General features: G+C 42.3%; 1 protein-coding gene across 3 annotated transcripts in view; it reads left to right on the top strand.

The window, feature by feature from the left end:
• Positions 1–23,578, top strand: part of INPP5F (inositol polyphosphate-5-phosphatase F) — a 118,538-nt gene that overhangs the window by 56,901 nt on the left and 38,059 nt on the right. For all 3 annotated transcript variants that reach the window (XR_013636091.1, XM_073354205.2, XM_078853865.1), the window contains exons 3-4: positions 12,399–12,535; positions 16,080–16,208. Coding sequence is in view for 2 of the 3 variants with exons in the window: in XM_073354205.2 (XP_073210306.1) it covers positions 12,399–12,535; positions 16,080–16,208 (266 nt within the window). In the remaining variant the exon portion in view is untranslated. The remainder of the gene's footprint in view (positions 1–12,398; positions 12,536–16,079; positions 16,209–23,578) is intronic.

The raw sequence follows: 23,578 nt of genomic DNA, 5'->3' as shown, positions 1-23,578 counted from the left end.
TGCATGTGTTGGTGCTTCATCCTTTAATAATAGAAAATTTCCTTTGCAGGGGAAGCTTCAGTGAGCATCCCCTGCTTTGCATATTACTCCTGCGGGAATTCTGCGCCAAAAAATTAAAATTGCACAATATTTTAAAATTCTGAATTTTGTTTGTCAAAATTGTACTATATAATCATGCCAGTTTCAATTATTTTGGTAATTTATTTCAAAATACCTGTCAGCAAGTATGTCTGTAACAATACAAACACACCCAAAAATTCCCCCAGGAGTCGAGAGTTAAACCCCTATGACAACCCAGTTCCTGTTTCTCTGCCCCCCACCCCCACAAAGCCCAGCTGGGTGGCCAGACACTCTCTCTCCTCCGGCCCAGACACTCACACCCCCTACCATCCCAGAGCCCTTCCTGCATGCCGCCACCTCCTTTCTTCAGGGCATGCTGGGAACTGCAACTGCTGGTAACCCTCCAGTGCCCTCCCCCTCCCCTTGGCCATGTCTTCTATTTGAGAGCTGGGCTATGCCAGATCCAGCGGCCCCTAGTGGCGGCCAACATGTCTGCAGCCCATTTCTGTGGGGGGGAGGAAATTCTGCTGACACAACACTAATTTCTGCAAAATTCTGCATTGAGCAGTGATGCAGAATTCTCCCCCAGGAGTAACATGTGTAGGTCACATAAACTTAAAATATCAAAGAATTTTACCTGTGGGGTGGATTGTTACATAAGCTATGAATTTCACCCAAAAGAAAATAAAAAACTGGCTTCATCTTGTCTTTAAAATACATCAGCAGTAACAAGTAATCAAAGGGATACTATCTAGGGTAAAAAACCTTAAATTGAGCGGTCAGTATTATACCAGTTGGCTTTGTGTTGCTATAGAGGTGCCTTATACTTTCACACCACTTTTTTTTTTTGAGTTAGGCTTTTCTCCTAAATCTGTGATTTGTGTTTATTTTTTGAAAGATTATTACTGTGAACTCCTAAGTGGTAGCCTGACAATTCCAGCTGGCTCTTTTGCCCACTACAACCTCTATCTCCCCATTCTATATACTTTGGTTCTTAACTGTGCTCATTAATGTGGTATTGGACTGTGCCCTATCACTTCCTTTCTGAAATATTAACTTCTAATTCTTTCACTGTTTTTTAAAAAATGTCCATTACAATAGCACCGAGTAGTTGCAATCAGTTTTGTTACAAGCTCATATAAAAATAGACTGTACCCTGAGAGCTTGCAGTACAAGTATAAGCAAGATTACTAGAAATAATTTTGGCTTTTGTGTAGGTCACAAATTGTTGAGTCTCAAAAGCTGAGAAATGTCCCTTCTGCGTTTACCTTTTAGAGATTCTTTAACCAGGTCTCCGTTACACTTTTCTGTGCAATCCTTAATAATCACCTGTGTTTTCAGAAATAGCTTCTATAGCACAGAATATGTATGAGTTGCTGTAGAGAAACCAGTAGAATGAAGGGAAAAAAAAAAAGTAAATGGCTAGAGTGAGCTGAAATGTGGATAAAAGATTTTTTTTTCTGATATAGCAGGGTATATTGCTTTGAATATTCTATTGCATTCAGCGGGCCATTTCAACATAAGAGCTGAGCCCGTCTTTCAGCACAATCATGTGGGGTTGGAGGAGCTGTTTAAATGCAGTTCTCCTGTTGGTCAGTGATCTCTCTGATTGGTTTTATTAAAGGGTTTCTATCTGTATTTCTGGGGAGGATATGGGGAGACTCTTTTGATTTATGGCAGGGATTGGGGTAATGGAGATTTGTATTGACTTATCCTAGACTTGTAGAGGATGCTCCATTTTGTCTGTGACCTTAAGTACTTTGTGTGGGAAGGCCCTATGGGGAGGAGAGTAATATTTGCAATTTCTGAAGCCCAATACCTACCTGCCCCTCCAAAGCTATTTCTGGAATACTAGATGGTTTTGGTGGATAGAAGCATCCTTTAATTCATCTGTCTGACTACTTTTCTGATGTGAACTTTGCTATGCTTATCCATGTGTTTCTGATTGCCAGAGTGGATTATTTTAATGCACTTTACTTGGGGCTTCCCTTGAAGACCACTTGGAAACTGTGGTTAGAAGATGGTATAGTGGCCTGCTTCAGTAGGAAGGCTGATCATGAGTAGCACACTACACCAGTGCTGTGCAGATTTCACTCATGTTGAACACACCCTGACTTGCACCTGAAGGAGGTCTACAGTCAGTGAAAAGATATATCAAATATCCCTCAGTGCTACCAGTCAAGATAAAATTGTAATTAGCCATTGCATAGTCTTTATAGTATGTAAATAGTTAACCAGCTGAATGCAGCAGAATAATTATCCCAGCAGACGTGAAGGTTCATGTCTGCTTTCACTGAAAGTTAATAGCTGAACCTAGTGGTGTTTCTGGTATTCATGTTAGAAGATGAGAATATATAAAAGTTGAAGTAGGCATGGCTTGGGAAGGGTGCCCCGTAAGATAAGATGGATGAAGTGCCGGAAAGCTCTTTGAGTTAATGTTGTACATCTCATTAGCAGAGCTGGTTGGGAAATTTTTTTGAAGAAATGCTTTTTGTTGTTTGTTGGAAAATTGTTGACTTGTTGAAACCAAAAAACTTGTGAAAAGATATCTCGTATCTTCAACAGGACATGACTACCTCTACCTCCACCTCCACCCAATCAAAAGCATAGGTAGAAATTTGCAAGAAATAAAATATGCATCATTTTGGCACTTAACAAGGAATTTGCTATTTAGCTCAGACAACAATCCCTATGTGACAAAAATAAGGAGGTGGCAATATTTTCTGAGCAAACTCAAGCAGCAGTGTTCATAGAGGTAGGCCATGTGATTGCAGGTTTAGGACTTGTAATACTATAGCAATGTCACCTTGTCAAGGGGAGAAAAGTGTGACTAGACAGTATGCATAATGTGTTACTTGAGATGTTGCTGTACACTGAGTGTTTTAGGAAGTGTTAGAAAAACACTTAAGTGGTACTGGCTGGTAGTTGGAGCAAAAATCTGAACTAAATTCCTGTTATAGTGAAGAATCTGAAGTGGTAGGTTATTTTAACAGATACAGTGCTTTAAATTAGCTGTTGCCATCTGTTCTTCCCTAGCTGCTTATGCAGAAACCCCACAATAATTAAATCCAGTGAAAAATGAGGCAGATGACTAAAATGTACACTTCTAAAATGACAAGAAGTTGTGATTTCCCTGAAGGCGGGAGTTAGCGTGTGTACATGAGTAAGAAACAATTCCAATAAATGTGTTGTTCAAAAGCTGTTTTAGGAAACTGTTCTTACTTTATCCATAAGAGCACACATCCATTTTAGGGATTCCTTATTACAGTTGCAAGCAATATCTGAATAATTGAGAGCCTTTCCTGGCCATTGTTCTGGTTTTTCCTCCAGCTCATACTTTATCTGCATAATCACTTCCTGATCGGCATTCTCATCTTGCCCTGAGATTTAAGTGTCATTTCTATTATTTTGGCTCAGGGATCAGAATTACAGTACAAGCATTTTTTTTTTCAATGCACCCAAGCATGTTTTCTGTACACATTTTGCACCTTAAGTGTCTGCATCCTTGCTTTTAACAATAGAGCTAAGTAAATTAATCTCTTTAGTTCTTGTTCAGCATTATAGGAGGCTTTATACTCCATTGTGCGGTAAATGGAATGGGGAATGGCCAAAATATCACTCTTGACTTTGTTAAGCTTGCTGCTGCTTCGAGTGCTTGTTCATGTCAAGTCCAATCAGGTGTGTGCGCGCTGCATGCACGACAGCCAGAAGATTTTTCCCCTAGCAGCATACGTAAGTCGTGCCTTCATGGCGCCCAATATAGGGCCCTGCCGACCTCTCACCCCCTCAGTTTCTTCTTACCGTCAGTGATGGCTAGCTGGAACTTCCCTCGCTCTTGCTTTTGCAAGAACATTTTAGCAGTGTCCTGTTATTTGTATATAGTTAGTAGTAGTTTTTTGTTTTTGATAGTAGTAGTAGTAGTCTAAGTTTTCGTTGTGGGGGGTTACCTCCCCACTTCCCTGTTTCTCCCCCACAGCCGAGGTATGCATCGGTCGCCGGGATTCAAACCATGTGAAATCTGTGGAAAGTTGATGCCAAAAAGTGACTGCACACTTCTTGTTTGAAGTGCCTTGGCGAGAGTCACCAAAAGGACAAATGCTGCATTTGTAAAGGGTTTCAGCCGAGGACCCTCAAGGATCGTGAACAGAGACTCAGTCCTATCCTCATGGACGCAGTCCTCCGCCCACAATCCGACCTCGGATCAGCAGAGCCCGTGCCAGTTGCTGCCTCCTCCGTGTGCAGCGCACCGGTGCCAATGCTGTGCGAGTCGGCTCCTTGAAAGGAGACTAAGGACTCCTGGCACCGACACGGCGCCAAACATAAGACTTTAGTAGGCGCCGATCTGTATCTCTGGTGCCCAGAAGAAAAAGAAGCAGGAAAGAGGGCGCTCTCCCCTACTAAGTCTAAGGAGACAGGAGCAGGGAGACCTCAACTCACTCAGCCTACTTCAGGCCCAGCAGCTCCAAGGGGCTTGTCAACTCCTGCCCCGCAACGGGTCATGTTGACTTCATCCCACTACTGCTCTCCGGACCATCAGGGCTGGGACATTCAACTCCCCTCCACTCCGGAGACTTTTGAGGCAGCCCAGGACCTCATCTGCCTGACGCCTCTGCCTTCTTCAGGGAGGGAAGAGGCACTGGTGTTAGCCAGGCCACCTAGTCCATCTAGAGGCAAGCTGGCTATGATGTCACACTGCTCCCCATCTCTGGCGTGCCACTTCCAAGCACTGGCCGCCCCCCCCGGGGGAACCACATGAGTCCCCAGAGGCTCAGCACTGCTGTTCAGCACCACCAGTATCGCACCTCCGTGGTCTTTTTTCGGAGACCTCTGAGGCAGAGTCCTGTTGTTTGGATAGGTCCAGCAGCAGCAGGTCTAGATCTAGGTGACATGGCCAGCCTCCTCTGGTGCCGTGGCCACCTCAATGGCAACAACCCACTGAGTGGCCCTTTTGGACTCCCTGGGCTTACCATCAGGTCCAGGGTCAGAGCCAGGCATCGAGATCTAGATCAGCGTCGATCGTGTTGGCATCTGTCGCCCCTGCACAGCTACTGGCATTGGATCCATCTTCAGTGATGACTCCTGCCTGCTGCTTTGGGTTCTGCACTGATGATCCCGGTGCCAACGGCGCTGATGATCCCAGCACCAGCAGCCTCTGCTCCATCAGCACGCTAGCCCCATGAGCATCGCAACCCCCTGGGCGCCGAGGGCAGTGACCAGGGCCATGGGCCAGTGTTTTCGTCTTCGTCCTACCCAGATGAGGCTGTTGCAGGCATGTCAACGGCCCTGGCTTTGGAGGACAGCAGGGTTCTACAACAGTTGTTGCGCAGGGTGGCCCAGAACCTGGGGATCCAGGCAGAGGAGGTGGTAGAGGATGCGGATCCCATGGTGGATATCCTTTCCCCCTCTGGAAACTTCGCATATTGTGCTGCCACTTATTAAAACTATAAGTGAAACCACAAAAACCTTATGGCCTCCTTGCCCCCCACAACAAGGAGGAATGAAAGACACTATTTCATCCCCTCAAAGGGGTACGAGCACTTGAAAACTCACCCTCCACCCGACTCCCTGGTGGTGAATTCTGCAAACCAAAGGGAGCACCAGGGGTTTTAGGGACCCTCACCTAAAAACCAGGAGCCAAAAAGGTTGACTTATTCGGGAGGAAAGTCTACTCCATCGTTGGTTTGCAGCTATGAATTGCAAACCAACAGGCCATCATTAGGAGATACTCCTTTAACACCTGCGGAACGATGGCCAAGTTTTCTGAGCTGTTACCATCAGTCTTCCATTCTGAATTAAAGGCCTTGGTGGAGGAAGGCAAACTCATTTCTAGGGCCTCCTTGCAGGCGGCTCTTGATGATGTGGATGCGGCCGCCCATACAAAGACTATGGGGGTGGAGGTTCTCTTGGCTCCAGGTCTCTGGACTACCTAACAGAGTCCAGCAGACCATCCAAGACCTGCTCTTTGAAGGGCAGGCTTTGTTTTCTGAAAAGACAGACAGAAGACTGCACAGTTTAAAAGATTCGAGAACTATCCTCAAGTCCCTCGGTATACACATCCGCACCACACAATGCAGGCATTTCAGGAGACAACCTCCTCTGCAGTTTTACCGGCAAAACCGACAGGACAGTTCCCAGAGAAGGAATAGGAGCGGCAGGAAGAGGCCGCACCTGTCCTCAGGCCAGGGCTCTGGCCATACCAAGCCTTCTGGGGCCAGAAACAGGCCTTTTGAAGGCACGCATGAGGATGGCGTACAATATTGAGAACTGGATCTACCCCACCTTACCTTCTCGTCCCGATTATCCCCTTTCTGCCATGCATGATCCCGTATCACTTCGGACCGCTGGGTATTCCACACAGGAGAGAGGGGATACTCCATCCAATTCTGTGCCCTCCTATGACCCTTCCCTGTTCCTCTTCAGGGACCCCTCTCATGAGCAACTCCTTATACAGGAAGTGCACTAGAATCTTTTGCTAGGGGTTGTGGAAGAGGTTCCTCAGGAGCAGAAGGGCAAGGGCTTCTATTTCCGGTATTTCCTAATACCGAAAGCCAAAGGTGGGCTCAGGCCCATCCTAGCTCTGCGAGAATTCAACAAGTTCATGAAGAAACTCAAATTCCGCATGGTCTCTTTGGCCTCCATCATCCCTTCACTGGATCCAGGAGACTGGTATGCTGCCCTCGACTTGAAGGACGCTTACGTTCACATAGTAATAACTCCGTCCCATAGAAAATACCTCAGGTTTATGGTGAACAAGACCTACTACCAGTGCACAATCCTTCCGTTCTCCCTGTCAGCGGCACCTCAAGTATTCACCAGGTGCATGGCAGTTGTGGGCGCTTTCCTGTGCAGGCGACAGGTACAGGTGTTCCTATACCTCGACGACCGGCTGATCAAAGACCGATCCAGGACTCTGGTAGAGAGCCATCTTCATAAGTGCGTCTGTCGATGAACTGGACCTGCTACTGAACGAGGGCAAATCAAAGCTGTCCACGGTTCAGAGGATAGAATTTGTAGGGGCGGTAGTGGACTCCCCAGGGCGTTCCTTCCCAGGAAGGCCAGGGCGTTCCTTCCCAAAGTAAGATTTCGAGCTCTCGGCAACATCATTTGAGGTCTAAATAAGTTCCCCACCACCACAGTACAGAAGTGCCTGAAACTTCTAGGACACGTGGCTGCTTGTACCTTTGTAGTACCTACGAAGCCAGACTCAGACTTAGACCTCTTCAGTCATGGCTAGCCTCAGTGTATCGGCTAGCCCGGGACAGTTTGGTCAGGATTGTAACCCTGCCTCGTCTGGTACTCAACTCCCTCTTGCGGTGGCTCGATCTTCAGGTCATATAGGCAGGGGTACCCTTAACCAGCCATCCCTCTCGCTAATGACAGACATGTCAGACTTGGGCTGGGGGGCACATTTGGGAGGCCTCTGGTCTCTGATGGATCTCACTCTACACCTCAATGTCAGAGAGCTGAGAGCGGTGTGCCTGGCATGCCAGACTTTCTGAGCCCACCTAGCAGGGGGATGTGTATCAATCATGACAGACAACTCCATGGCGATGTTCTATATCAACAAATGTGTGTGTGCGTGCTCCTCTCCCCTTTGCCAGGAAGCCCTCATGCTGTGGGACTTCTGTGTAGAGCGCTCAATACACCTGCAAGCATCGTACCTCCCTGGAGTAGAGAACGAGTTGGCGGACCATCTCAGCAGGTTGTTCCACGGCCACGAGTGGTCCCTTCTCCTGGACGTAGTGAACTCAATCTTCCATCAGCAGGGCTTTCCCCAGATAGACCTGTTTGCCACACGACGCAACAGGAAGTGTCAGCTATTCTGCTCCTTCCTGAATTGCAGCCTGGACTCCATCGTGGTTGCGTTCCTCCTCCTATGGGGAGGCAGTTTCCTATGTGTTCCTGCCTGTCCCTCTCATTCACAAAGTGCTCCTCAAGATTCAGAGGGAACAAGCTTTGGTGATATTGGTAGCTCCAGCCTGGCCTCACCATCACTGGTACACATCACTCCTGGAAATGTCCATGGAAGCTCCTGTCACCTTGCCACTCTTTCTGGACTTAATAACTCAGGATCATGGTCATCTGTAACATCCGAACCTCGAGTCGCTCCACCTCACGCAATGGAAATTCCATGGCTGAACCCAGTTGAATTTTCTTGCTCTGATCAAGTCAGACAAGTTTTTTCCTGGGCAGCAGGAAACCCTCCATGAGAGCTACCTACCTTGCTAAGTGGAAGAGATTTTCAATCTGGTCTGCACAGCACCATTCGTCTCTGATGCTCTTCTCAGTTCCACTAATACTGGACTGTGTTCTCCACCTCAAGGAGCAGGGACTGTCTGCGTCGTCAATAAGAGTTTACTTGGCTGCCATCTCTGCCTTCCATCCAGGAGCAGAGGAATGCTCAGTCTTTGCCAACCCGTTGGTCACCCATTTCCTTAAGGGTCTCGACAGACTATACCCGCTGGTCTGACAGCCTGTCCTGGCTTGGGACCTCAATTTGGTCCTATCCGAACTTATGGGGTTACCATTTTAGCTCTTGGTGACCTGTTCCCTGCTCGCGCGCGCGCTCTCTCTCTCTCTCTCTCTCTCTCTCACTCATGCAAGGGGGCATTTCTGGTAGGAATAACTTCACCTAGGAAGGTGTCTGAGCTCAGGGCCCTAACATCAGAGCCCCCTTCACATTGTATTCCATAAGGACAAGGTTCAGCTCAGGCTTCACCTGGCTTTTCTCCTGAAGGTTGTCTCCCAGTTCCACATCAACCAGGACATCTTCCTCCCTGTATTCTGCCCTACCCTGCACTCGAGCATCAGGGAGCAGAGGCTTTACTCATTGGATGTCCACAGAACACTAGCCTTCTACATCGAGAGAGTGAAACCGTTCCGAAAGTCCGTCCAGCTATTCATGGCAGTGGCGGACAGAATGAAAGGTCTTCCTGTCTCCTCTCAACGTATCTCATCATGGATCACGTCCTGCATTTGTGAGTGCTACAGCTTGGCAGGGGTGCCTGCTCCTTCGATCACTGCGCACTCCACCAGGGTTCAGGCCTCTTCAGTGGCGTTCCTGGTTCCAGGTTCCCACCCAGGAAATCTGCAGAGCAGCGATGTGGTCCTCCATACACGCTTTCACCGTGCTCTATGCAATCACCCAGCAGGCCAGAGACGATGTGGCCTTTGGAAGAGTGGTGCTCCAATCAGTGAAGGACTCCGACCCCACCTCCTGAACTTGGGCTTGTGAGTCACCTGTTTGGAATTGACTTGAACAAGCACTCAAAGAAAAAGCAGTTACTCACCTTCTCGTAGCTGTTGTTCTCCAGATGTGGTGTTCATGTCCATTCTAATACGCACTCTACTACCCCTCTGTCGGAGTAGCCAGCAAGAAGGAATTGAGGGGGTGGCAGGTCGGCAGGACCCTGTATTGGGTGCTATGAAGGTGCGACTCCAGGGAGCTCCCAGGCTGACCCTACGGATGCTGCTAGGGGAAAAATCTTCCAGCCGTCATGCAGGCGGCATGCACACACCTGATTGGAATGAACATGAACAACACATCTCAAAGAACAACAGTTACGAGAAGGTGAGTAACCGTTTTTTCCACACTTTGTTAAATGAAGTTTCACTTAATATCAACATGGCTATGCTGGAAAAACAACTTCAACCTAGACCAGTGGTTCTCAACCTATTTACTACTGTGGGCCGCATATGTGGCCCACAACGTGTTATGTGGACTGCATGCAATATTATCTCGATGGCCCTGAGGATGTCAAATGGGCCGTAGCTCTCGGCTGATTGGGCCCCAGGTTCAGAACCATTGACCTGGATGGTACCCTCTCCTGTCAAAATATCTTATTGATATGTATTTGCAATAAACTGAGTGCAGCTCAGGCCTGAGGAGATTGTGCCCATAGGTGCGGAGGGGCGCTGCTGCGGGCGTGGCACGCTGTGCCCGTAGGAGTGGGGGGGCGTGGGCAGGCGCTGCTGCAGGCGTGGCACGCTGTGCCCGTAGCTGCCCAGAGGCTAAGGTGGTGCTGAGCTATTAATTACAATGCAGATCTATTTCTAAGATCTGGCCTGACTTGTGTGTCTAGGGTACAGCTTTTTTACTAGAGTGACAGAGCTTCCATTTTAAGTGGAAATTCGATCCCTGTTTGAAGTGTCTAATGTTAATTTTATCTTACAGCAGTTCAATTTCCTTTTTTAAAAGGTATAAATTTTTTTGGCTACTCTTGGCCTTTTTTGGAAGGTCGTGTGGGGGATAGCCACTTCTCCAGAGGCTGCCAATGCGGAACAGCACAGGCAAAAGGAAGTGCTCTTCAGGTCTAGTTAGCGCTTGACTCCAGTCTTGTGCAAACAGATCTGTTCTTTTTGCAAGTAACTCTTAGGAGAGCCTCTTCAGTGGTTGTGACCATCCTTCATTGCTTTTTAAACTCACTTGAACAGCAGTACTGATATAACACAACACCACTTCCAGCAGTTTTGGGCTATTATCTGGCTTCCATGTTGGTAGGTTATAGAAGTATCTTTGCTTTGATAGTTCTCTGCTGCCTTCATCTTCAGTCAATAGACAGCAGGACTGGCATACATACAGTATCTCATAAAAATTGGCCAGAAGTCAACTTTCTTTTCTGTATGTGGGAATTAACAAAACTCTAGTAGCTGAGTTTCTAAACATGCTTTTCTATGAAAAAAGTTTAATCCATCCGAAGGCATCTAGATTTTGAGTCTGGAAGACTTTTTTTTCTCACCCTTAATGCACTTGTGCAGTAGATAAAATTTTGGACCTCAAACATTGACTTTTGTTCAATATCTTTAACAATATACAATGCCCAGAATTATTCCTGTTCTCCCCCCCCTTAAATACTTATTCTGTATAAATACCTTTAATGAAATGATTTTCCTGCTCAGTAATTTTTTTTTCTTCCTTTGCATTTTTAAAAATGTCTGCAGCATTGCTCGAGTGTTTTTTCTGTACTGGTCTACCCTTTAGTTGTAGGCCTAAGAGAAAATAGAAGTCCTAAAAGTGCTTCCAATTTATTCTTGTCCTTTAGCTCCCCCCTTCTTTGTGTCTGTACTAGTTTACGTCCTTCCTCCCTTCCCCACCGCCCCACAAGTACATATACTGATATGTGCTGCGGCAGTGCTTCACTTGAATCGGTTTAGACTTCTTTTGTTTTTCATTTTGGTTGGGTTTTTACTGTTGCATGAATGAGCCAACGATCCATTGTAATAAGAGTAAAAGCAAAACTGAGATTGTGATCCTTGCTTAAAATTAAATGTGCACACTGCGTCGTAGCAAATGTATTAACATAGTGATGTCAACGACTTTGTGAAGCTTGCATAGCATTACATAAAAATCCATCAAAATGCACAATGCCATCTTGTTACTATTGCCGAGTCCAACAAATAGCGAGGGTGTGTGGTTTTTAAAAAAAACAAACAACAAAACCCAGCATATTGGACAAGAGATGGGGTTAGTCTGATATTTTTGGCTTGTTAAAACAGTGACAATATAGTTTTATGGATTAACCATGGACAGGAATTTTGGAGGCATGGGTATGCCACTTAACTTCTCTCTAGTTCCCTATCTCTTTTTGAATTGTTGAGGGTATGATAAATGTGTCAGCTTCACATGGGTGTCAGGTATTACACAGTTCTTTGTATTACAAAGATTGTTTAGGTGCCAGTATAACTAACATTTCCCTTGTTACAAAACTAAGCTTTTGTCTCTCAATCCCCAAACTGGTTAACATGCATGTTAAAAATACAGGCTCTGTAACTTGATTAAGCCTGATTTTAGGGTATAGCGTTCATGTCTGTGCACTGAAGTGATCTGTTCACATTATGACCATTTAAAATGGACACAGCAGCTGTGTTTAAATGTTTTATTTACTTTCCATTTTTGTGTGATACAGCCTTGTGGAAAAGCTTTTCCCTGTTGGCTGACTTTTTCTCCGTGCGGTGAACTCTAATTTTCTTCCTTTTCTGTTTCTAATGATACAGAAATCCAATTGACTGACCTTGTTTTGAATGTGCACTAGCATTATTGATGTTGGCAGGAATGTGCCTGGGATCATTTTAATTGCTGCCAGTGAAGCAGTGGTGCCCTCTCCCTTAATAGCTTATCCCACAACATGGTGACTTTCCTTAATATTTCAGTGATAGAGTAGCAGAGGGTTTTTTCTTCCCACAAAGCTCAGGAAAATCTGGAGGGAATTGGCCTATGAGATTATAACACTTTTAAGGTAGGAGTAAGGTTTTGGGTTTAATTTGATTGTGCCCTCTCAGTGAATATGGTTTAATTATTTTCTGTTGTGACACTAACAGATTTTGCTGACATTTTCCAGATCTACCATGGTGGCTACTTCTCATTCGCCAGAAAGCATTGATTGGCAAGCTCCCAGAAAGCCATGAAGTGTGCAAAATAACCAAAATTGCAGTGATTCCGCTCTCTGAAACGGACCCTCAGGATCTGGAGTTGGAGGTATGATTTTAAAACCTTGAAAACATCTAATTTGAAATTCTTAGAGATTCAAGGTATGTGAGGTAGTATCTTTTATTGGGCCAACATATCCCTTGGGATGCATAGGAAGTGACAGATGTTGGCACGGATGCCCATTGCTTCCACTCTGACATGCAGTCCTGCTTGCTTTTGTAATCATGACTCCTGTAGGAGTCCTTCATACACAAGCTTCCCTTACTATGTCTGCCTCAGGACATTTCTAAAGGGGGACTTCTCAGAAATGAGGGATAACTACGAATTAAATGCATCCTCAGACTGTATTAATTTTCACTGTAGGTTGGGAGGAAAAGAATCCAGAGTAATCTGATCAGATTGTCAGTCCCCTCAAATTCTGCAGAGGCCGAAGCTATTGGGGAGGCTTTTGTGTATGCCACAGAGGGGAAATTCACACCACCTTTAGGCTCAGGCTACCCTCCCTGCAGAGATACAGGGGGAGGATAGTGCCTATAAAGATATGATAATCAGGGGCTTCAGTGGGAAATGACTGACCGCCATTTTATTTAGCAATAGGATATCTTCAGGACTATAGAGCTTATGTTCTTGTTAGTAAGAAATGCTCTAGTCTAACAGATCCAGAATGTATTCTTTAAATGTCAATACAATTAAGGTGTGACTCTAGGCTTATAACTAATTGGGAAATAAAATCTTTTAAAGAATTATTCATTCACTAGTTCTGGAAAGTTGCTGTTGTGTGGCAAAGCACTCTTTCTGTCAGACCCTCTTGTTGGGGTCTGAGTGTGCTACTTCTACAACAATATTAGCTCCTGCCTCCCAGAGTCTTATAGCAAGTTATGCAGCGATAGGAGTAGAACTGCATGAATATGTGCATCCAGTGTTGACAAACTTCCTACTAGGATAGTATCTGGTAACTATACTATTAATAATCACCCATCAATAATCAAATTTTTGCTCTTCTGTCACAAAAATTTGTGGAAGAAAACACCCAGATAATTGTCAAGGAATCTATATAGCTTATTCGGTTTCTTGGTAATCTGTAGTTGAGACTTGAAGACTACAAATAAAACTCTGTAGTCGTCTTCCTTTTTTCTCCTTAATGAAATTTAAGATGATCACATTATTTACCTTCATTCTAAACAAGAGATTATGGAAATAACTAATTGCTAACTATCAGAAAATCCCTGAAAAGACACCGATTTACTGAATTTTACAAAACCTAGTCTACATAAACAGGACCAGGATGTTTGTTTAAAAAAAAAAAAAGTGGGTGGACGGATGGCTCAATGAAATATATGGAGCCTTTCATATTTAGGACAGGGTTTTAATTTGGCAGAGGTCACTATTCACTGAACAGCAAAGTGGTTTATGTCAACTGGAAATTAAACTATTGTTTTTATGTTCCTACTTGAATAAGTGATATTGGTCTCATATCTAGTTATGAAAACTTGTTTTTGGCCTTCCTGATGTTTAAATTTGGATTTCTGTAAAAAGTTGTGTTCAGTACAATAACGATTCTCTGAAATAATCTGAGGTTTAGTGATTTCATTCTGACTTGTAGCATGAATAATTAGTGCACGGATGACAGTTAACAGATGATAAATTTATGTTCTGCAAAATAAATGAATTTTGTAAGCCTTTGATTCAGTCGTAACTGTCAAAAGTAAATGTATAAAGTGTTTAAGGGTATGTCTACACTGGCAGAGTTACAGCACCTCTCAGCGAGCGCTGAGAGAAACCACTGTTGTGTGTTCACACTGTCAGCTGCTTGCGCAATAGCATGTTCACACTCATGGCACTTGCAGTGGTATTCAGAGTGGTGAACTCTGGACAGCTATCCCATAGAGCATCTCTTCCTCTTCTGCCACTAAGAGTTGTGGGAAGACGGAGGGGGTCGCGGGGCATCCTGGGTTCTGTCCCAGTGCCCTGTGATGCATTGCTTCGTATCCCAGTAATCCCTGTGCTTCTGTTCGCATTTTTGGCGCTATCTTTGAATGGTTTGTGTACTGCATGCTCGGCCTCTTCGGTCTGCAGGAACAGATTCGGCACTATTGGAAAGTATGCTGCTTGCTCTGACTAACCCATCATGAGTGGCAGTGGCATTATTCCTTAAACTACAAAGGCAAGAGGAGTGTGACATTGATCTCTCCACGGGTAGTAGCTACGACACGGGATTGTTTGTGGCATTCATGGAGGTGCTGACCGCAGTGGAACGCTGCTTTTGGGCTCAGGGAAACAAGCACTGTGGTTGGATCACATTGTCATGCATGTCTGGGATGATGAGCAGTGGCTGCAGAACTTTTGGATGAGGAAAGCCACATTCATGGGACTGTGTGATGAACTTGCGCCAGCCCTGCGGTGCAAGGACACGATAATCTTGGAATTTTATAATTTAAAACTTATTGCCAGTCTAAAGATACAATTAAACAGATATTCTAGAAGGTGTATGAACTTACCATCCTTTTACTTTCTGCTTTTTCTCTTTCTGTAACATGGTGGTTAGTACCTTTTGGTTTGTTTAAGGTAAACAGAATTGAAGAGCTGGACTAATGAATCTTTGGTAATTACTTACAGATGCCTGTGGATGGATTTACATTCTGTCCTTTGGGGAGGCAGAGAGAAGTAAAAGTAACTGTTGGTGTGCCATGTCAAAGGCAAAGATGAGGACAGAGGGGGGAGAGTGCCTTAGAATGGTTCAGTAGTGGATGAAAGAACCAAGGTGTACAAGGTTCCATAAGTGTAATTCCTCTCCTTACTGATACACATTAGTATTTTAGGATTAAAAATATTTGTGTATAAATAGAAAATGAAACTCTCATGTATTGTATTCACAGTTCTTTAACTGTATCATTTTAAAAATAAGACATAATCTGAAGTCTTTTCTGAAGACACAATCTAAAAAGGTGAATGCACTTAACAGGAAAAAAATGACTTCTGTTTTATCTATCAAACACCAGAGAAATTAGGACAGAACTGTAGAATTATGCACTGGTATGGTAATAAGTAAGAAATATTGAGTTTAGAAATGAATGACTTGAATCTTGCAGAATTATCTATGGAAGTACTGCTATTAACCAGTAATTTCTTGTTAAAAAAAGAATTTATTCAGCAATTTAAAATATCAGTCTGACTTCCAAAGACTAGCATAACAATTAACAGAGCTTTTTATGATCCATGTTTGTATTGTTTAGTGGCAGTTCAGTATTGACAGGCATTCTTTGCGGGAGCATGCTTGTATTGTACATGTCAAAATACTTGGTTTGATGTGTGTCACCTTTTTTATTATGGGTATAAGTAGTTATGGCGGTGACACATTATAAAGCATGCAATTAACACAGCAAGAAGTAGATGGAAAGATGTAAATACTTCTTTTATTGTTGAACTTGTATTTAATCTGATGAAGATATTAGTCTTATTTTTAATCTTACTGAGAGTCTAAGTACATGTTAGTGAAATCTAATTTTATTTAAATTTTATTTATAAATAAAAATTGCTGTTGGGACAAATGTTAAGTATCAACTTTAACTGACACAGTATTTTTATTATTTAGCTCTGTAAAAAGCATCACTTTGGGATAAATAAGACAGAGAAGATTACACAGTCTCCAGATGACTCTAAATTTCTACTCAAGACCTTTACTCAAATTAAATCAAATGTATCTGCATCAAATAAAAAGAAGGTGAGGATTTACTATTTTATTTGTGATTTTTCAAAGCATTTTTGATTTAGTGATTTGAAGGCTGTGGTGGATAACCAGAGTAACATAATACACCCTGTAAAGAAAACCAGTAAATGACCTAGAATTATGTAGTATATAACACAAAGAAAACAAGTTGACTTCCATCCTGAGTGTTTCATTTTAGTCCTCATGCTCATTCATTTGATTTTATGTAATATAGATTTTCAGAAGATGGGGCCATAGCATTAAATGTTTAACTGTTACAGAATTATATTCACTTAGAATGGAAAGTACATTTGAAGGGTTCTCCTGGTGAAGTGGAGTTAATAGAGATATTTTTCATCTTTATAAAACAATACTAGTTGCTAACGCTGTAATAAAGAGAAAAATTGTGCATACAAAACATTCTTCTATCTTATAACCCTAGTCATAAAGTCACCATCTTGAAACAAAATCCATGAGGGAATGATGGAACAGAGCAGAGGTCTGTAGATATTGCAAAAAGGAGTACTGGTGGCACCTTAGAGGCTAGCAAATTTTTTTGAGCATAAGCTTTTGTGACCTACAGCTCACTCATTGCATGCATGTAGTGGAAAATACAGTGGGGAGATTTTATATACACAGAGATATTGCCTAATTCATTTTAGGAATTTCAGTTTCCAGCAAAGTAGAAAAACAATTCAGCTTTTCACCTGGAAAGTAGCCTGAAAAGAATACAAACACTTCAAATTATTTTTGGATTTGTGTACCTAGTGGATGAGAGATGAAGGTTTCTCCAAACTCTGTAGAAAGAAATCTGAAGTGACACTGAGGAACTAAATCTAACAAACGATAGCACATGTGTACATACTATTTGCTATACAACAAGCTAGTTTCACTAACTTCAGCACTTCAGAATCCTTCTCTAGATGATCCCCATGATCTACTAAAACTGTATTTCTACATCCACTCTTGTATCTAGTGCTTTTTTAGTTTTGTTCTTAAATCCTGACTTGAATAGAAAAAAAATTAGTTGTTAATAAGTTTGAGACGTTTTTAAAAACATTCTGTGACATCACACACAGTAAAATCTCTTCTTTATGCTTATAAATAACTTTAAAAGTTAGAGACAGCATGGTTATTAATGCATTTTTTTGTAATCACCTGTTATTTATTAAAAAGAAAAGGAGTACTTGTGGCACCTTAGAGACTAACCAATTTATTTGAACATAAGCTTTCGTGAGCTACATCTCACTTCATCGGATGCATATGTACATTGTAAGGAGAGTGATCACTTTAGATAAGCTATTACCAGCAGGAGAGCAGGGTGGGAGGAGGTATTGTTTCATGGTCTCTGTGTATATAATGTCTTCTGCAGTTTCCACAGTATGCATCCGATGAAGTGAGCTGTAGCTCACGAAAGCTTATGCTCAAATAAATTGGTTAGTCTCTAAGGTGCCACAAGTACTCCTTTTCTTTTTGCGAATACAGACTAACACAGCTGTTACTCTGAAACCTGTTATTTATTGCAAGGTCTCTGCAGTCTGACCTGGCTGGTATGTGGTTTCTCCCAATAATTCTTCCTAAATGTTGGGGTCCTTCCATAGAACCCAGACGATAGGATTGACTTAAAAGGAGGGTCCCCTATGTATTTGTGGTAGGTGTGTCCAAGTCCTCACATGTTAACTGATAAATTTTGATAACTTGAAAACTTTAGATTTAAAAACTGGTGCTTCCATTTTTTTTTTATATTTGAGGAGATTGTAGAACAATGTTTTGTGATAGTTGGACATATGCTTTTAGGCTGATGCTGATGTTAAACTCTCATAGAGATAGTGCTACAAAGAATATTCTGTTGAATTCTATCCTGTAATGAAGTGTATATACACATTCAACATTTTTTAGGGGAACTAGACGGAGGCTTAATCTTGAATCAGTATTTAGATTTTTTTTTTAACTTATGATATGTGTTCTCTGTTTCATACAAGTACCTCAAAGCCACTTTTTTCTTCTATAAAAGATTTTGTTTTGGCTCTTGAATCTGTGGAGTTGGTATTTTTATCACGTTTGAACAAGGTGTTAGCACTTTGAAGCTTGATAATGTAATCAGTCAGTTATTGATAGTAACAATACGTAAAGAGCAAATAAAAGAAGAGACTCTTCATAAAAGACTTAATGTTTTGAGTGTGATCTCTAGGAAGATTTTCCTTGTGGCAAATTATGCTTTCGAAAAGAATGTGCTTGATATTTTTGGGGGTTTGCATTTTTGAGGCACCAGTGGAGAACAGGTTGATTCATGGATGATATCTAAGTTAAACAGTTTTCACATGTGAAATAGAGAAATGTTTCATCAAAGAACAGATGAGTTGACAGTTTGCTTTTATAATGCAAACCTGTTTAAAAAGTCTATTTCTGTTTGATAGACAGATATTTGAAAACGTTTGATGAACAATCATAGCTTTATACCATGGCATTTTATTTATCAATGTCCTCTACCTTTTCTTCCCTTGTGCATTTTTTCCAGTAAAGTTAAATACGTATTTTAATACACTTGTCGTTCTTGATACTGATCGGGATATACTTTAAATATTATTAGTTTTGTATTGCTATAGTACCTGGTAGCCCCAACAGCTTGCATCCTGTTGCCCCAAATAGTTAACAATAAGAACATAGGACTGCAAGGGAGCTCCTGGATCATCAAGTTCAGTCCCCTGCTATTGCAGGCAACCACGTTATATAATCCTGTTCATAAAGATATTAAGTTCCATCTTAAAACGGGTTAGCTTTCGTGCCCTCACTACTCCTATTGGAAGGCTGTTCCAGAACCTCACTCTGTTGATGATTAGAAACAGTCTTCTAATTTCCAGCGTAAATTTACTCATGGCCAATCTAAATAGACAAGAAAAGGGGATGGGGAGGAGGGGAAGGTTTATGATATACAAAATAGTGGTTTGCAAGCCTGGAGTTAGTTCCACAATGGAAAAAAAAATGTTGGAGGTGGGATTGGGCAGGGGATGGTAGGAGTGGAATACCTAAACCGAAAGGCAAAGGAAGGGGGAGTGAGGAGAAGATGAGTGGGGAATTCCATGAAATCTCCAAAGGGTTTTGCTGCTGTTGACTTTATATGGAAGATGCTTGGATACTGTGGTGATGTGTGACAGTATCAAACCTAGAGATAGAGGGAGGGAAGGACTGAGAGTGGCCTGGAGGGAAGTGGGGCTAAGAAACTGTCTGTGTGTGAGTGAGAGAGAGAGAGCGCGGGGGGGGGGGGGGCACTAGCAAGCAGCGAATCAGTAAAAGGGAAGAGCATTTCTAAACAAGACATACAAGTGTTGCATTTAATTTACCTCAATGATCACATCCGTTAGGGCCCAAGACTTCAGTGTCACGATTATAGGTAGGCTTGGAAAGATTAGATTTTTGTATTGGTAAATGTCGATTTTACTATACACACAAACAAACAAAAATTCCCATAGATGATGACTGCAATTTACGGGTAGGCGAAGTAAGAAAAATGCAGCTTGAGAACTTACTAATGTTTGATGTAAGGATATTTCCTTTGACATTTGATGTTGACAGTTTGTGTTTTAACGCTTATAAAGCTTTAACTTCTTAAATCTACTATGATTAAATAATTGTCTGACCCCCATAATTTCCAGGAGCTGGGAAAACTTAAATTGATAAATGTTTGTTTTAAGCTTTTTTTATTTGTTAGTGTCAAAATTATAACAAAATGAAAATAAAATTCTGCCAAGCCTAATTACAGGATAAGACATTTCTTCAGTCATTTTCTTGACTTTCTTTTCCTGGGTATACTACCTGTTAAGATGACGAGTGTCTTGTCTCCTGAAACCATATCCAAGCTGCACCTATCCTGGAGCTTCCATAGTCTGGCAAGCAGCTTTCTTACATTAATTCATTTCTTTTTCCTTTTAATTTCACAGTTTGTCTGTGAGAGGGGTGATAAATGATGGTTTATTTTGAGTCCTTTAGCTGCTAATCTAATTGAAGGTGATAGCTTGATTGGTCATTAGAAAACACTTCATAATCTGACAGTGTAAAAATCGGGCAACTCTTTTTTTTTTTATTCTGTAGTCTGTCCTCTCCTCTCTCTTGCAGCCATTCCCCACCTCCACAGTAAGCAGCAAATATATTTAATTTGTCATGGAAGCAAGTCCCCACTCCCTCTTCTTGTTGAAGGCCGCATTGCTCAGAATGGCTATAGCAAAGGGCAGTATGTGTGTGGGGGAGAATTCACAATGTTTCACACCCCCACTCCCAGAGCTCAGTCTGACTTAATTGGTTGAAACACTCAAGGGGGAGAGTTTCAGTCCCTTGCTTAGCACTAACTTTCAACTGAAGGTGAGATTCTACTGGTAAAGTAGATCTACTCAGTTGTACATTCAGTGTTTTAAGCCCTGCTCTCTTTCTGTGAGTAACATAATAAAAATGTGAATGTTTATAAGCCGAGGTGTTAACATTGAGTTTAAATGTTTAGAAGAACCAAATGGTGGAATGTAAAGATGTACATCAATAATGATAAGGAGTACTTGTGGCACCTTAGAGACTAACAAATTTTTTTGAGCATAAGTTTTTGTGAGCTACAGCTCACTTCATCAGATGCATTCAGTGGAAAATACAGTGGGGAGATTTTATATATACCGAGAACATGAAACAATGGGTGGTTACCATACACACTGTAATGAGAGTGATCAGATAAGGTGAGCTACTACCAGCAGGAGAGAAAAAAAAAACAAACCTTTTATAGTGATAATCAATGTGGGCCATTTCCAGCAGTTGACAAAAACGTGTGAGGAACAGTACGGGGGGAAAATAAACATGGGGAAATAGTTTTACTTTGTGTAATGACACATCCACTCCCAGTCTTTATTCAAACCTAAGTTAATTGTATCCAGTTTGCAAATTAATTCCAATTCAGCAGTCTCTCGTTGGAGTCTGTTTTTTGAATTTTTTTGTTGAAGAATTGGCACTTTTAGGTCTGTAATTGAGTGACCAGAGAGATTGAAGTGTTCTGCAACTGGTTTTTGAATGTTGTAATTCCTGATATCTGATTTGTGTCTATTTATTCTTTTACATAGAGACTGTCCAGTTTGGCCAATGTACATGGCAGAGGGGCATTGCTGGCACATGATGGCATATATCACGTTGGTAAATGTGCAGATGAACCAGCTCCTGATGGTGTGGCTGATGTGATTAGGCCCTATGATGGTGTCCCCTGAATAGATATGTGGACACAGTTGGCAACGGGCTTTGTTGTAAGGATAGGTTCCTGGCTTAGTGTTTTTGTTGTGTGGTGTGTAGTTGCTGGTGAGTATTTGCTTCAGGTTTGGGGGCTGTCTGTAAGCAAGGACTGGCCTGTCTCCTAAGATCTGTGAGAGTGATGGGTCGTCCTTCAGGATAGGTTGTAGATCCTTGATGATGCGTTGGAGAGGTTTTAGTTGGGGGCTGAAGGTGATGGCTAGTGGTGTTCTGTTGTTTTCTTTGTTGGGCCTGTCCTGTAGTAGGTGACTTCTGGGTACTCTTCTGGCTCTGTCAGTCCGTTTCTTCACTTCAGCAGGTGGGCATTGTAGTTGTAAGAATGCTTGATAGAGATCTTGTAGGTGTTTGTCTCTGTCTGAGGGGTTGGAGCAAATGTGGTTGTATCATAGAGCTTGGCTGTAGACAATGGATCGTGTGGTGTGGTCTGGATGAAAGCTGGAGGCATGTAGGTAGGCGTAGCGGTCAGTAGGTTTCCGGTATAGGGTGGAGTTTATGTGACCATCGCTTATTAGCACCGTAGTGTCCAGGAAGTGGATCTCTTGTGTGGACTGGTCCAGGCTGAGGTTGATGGTGGGATGGAAATTGTTGAAATCATGGTGGAATTCCTCAAGGGCTTCTTTTCCATGAGTCCAGGTGATGAAGATGTCATCAAGATTAATGATGATGTGGGCCATTTCTATTGGTGGCCTTGTATGGTATTTAAAAGCCACCACTTACTTCACAATATTTAAAAATAATCTACTTTTAAAACATTTATTTCCAGAGTACAGTAAAATTGTGGACTTCGTCAGATGTTTGCCCTAGAAAAGTGTGATTGAAAATACAAATTTCCATTTTTGCTTAGGACTAATATCTGAAGAGCACTGGTTATTGATAAATGTAACTCATGGAAAAATTTCATTCAATAACTTCTAGCTCTTTTGCACTTGCAAGACCCCATGTATGATTCTGCGGTAGTGCAAGTGACCCCATAATTTCAGTTTGGCTAGATGCCACATATTTGTGTTCTCTGAATCAGATAATTAAAATGTCCAATTTCTTGCCATCATTAAGATTGTCCACTTGCTGTTTTGCCTTGCTACAGTTTTTCTGGACATTCCCTTCTTACAAGATGGGGTTCAGTGGATTTCTTGTCTGCTGCCCTTAAAATGAGAATGGGAGGCAGCAAGAGAGACTTTGTTGGCAATTCAAGGTAGCAAAAATGAGTGGCTTGCTCAGCTGGTCCTTTTTCTAAGAAGTGTGGGCAGAAGAGACTAAAGTGGAGATGGTTGCCATCTACTGCTTCTGCATGGCTTAGGGAACTATGTAGTAAGAGAGAAAGATGGCTGTTCTGTGTGACCCTAAACTCATCTGTTTCTTCATGATTGAAGGACCTCAGCTGAAAACTGCTTCCTCATGTTCTCAAGATAATTCTTTTAGCACAATTTGTTCTCCCTTCCTCAGCCCATTTGCCTTTTTGGCCACACAGCCCAAAAACACACAGCACCCAGATTGTAGTAGCATTCCTCTCTTACAAAGACAATAATAGGGATTGTTAGGAATTTACATTGTGGTGCATTTCTAGAACTTTTTCATTTGAGCTGAAATATGTTGGAATGAACATTGTGGAATGATTCTCACTTTGGCTCAGAATCCAGTTTAGCTTTGCTGAATAAATCCAAGGGGCATAGGGCATTTTCATTTACTAATTTGCTTGTTTTATTACAATCAGCTATATAATATTACCTCAGCATCTGCAGCATTTTGCTGTATCAACAAGGCCTTTCTGAGTGCAAGAGATGCTTATCCATCTTATCCATTTATTTTTGTAGGTTGAAATCCTGAATGAAGTAAAATTGAATAAACCTGCGTAATCTTAGTAAAACATTTTGTTAGGCCAATAGTTTTCATAAAATTCCCCCAAACTATCTATAAAACTTGTTCATGTCCAGGTTGCTTGCACCACCTTCTGGATACTGTTCTTGGCAAAATGCTTTCCCATACATGATGCACAAGGAAAGTTGCGTTTGTGCCCAGCACCTCTAAGAATCTACTACAACTACTTTGTTTTATATTAAATTTGATCTTTCCTACATCTACATGGGCCTCTTCATCAGGAAAGTTTGCTTTTG

The sequence above is a fragment of the Lepidochelys kempii genome, chromosome 7 (genome assembly GCF_965140285.1).
Source record: "Lepidochelys kempii isolate rLepKem1 chromosome 7, rLepKem1.hap1, whole genome shotgun sequence".
In the NCBI taxonomy this organism is placed as follows: Eukaryota; Metazoa; Chordata; order Testudines; family Cheloniidae; genus Lepidochelys; species Lepidochelys kempii.
Note: the sequence above shows the minus strand (reverse complement) of the source record. Positions and strands in the feature narration are given on the sequence as shown.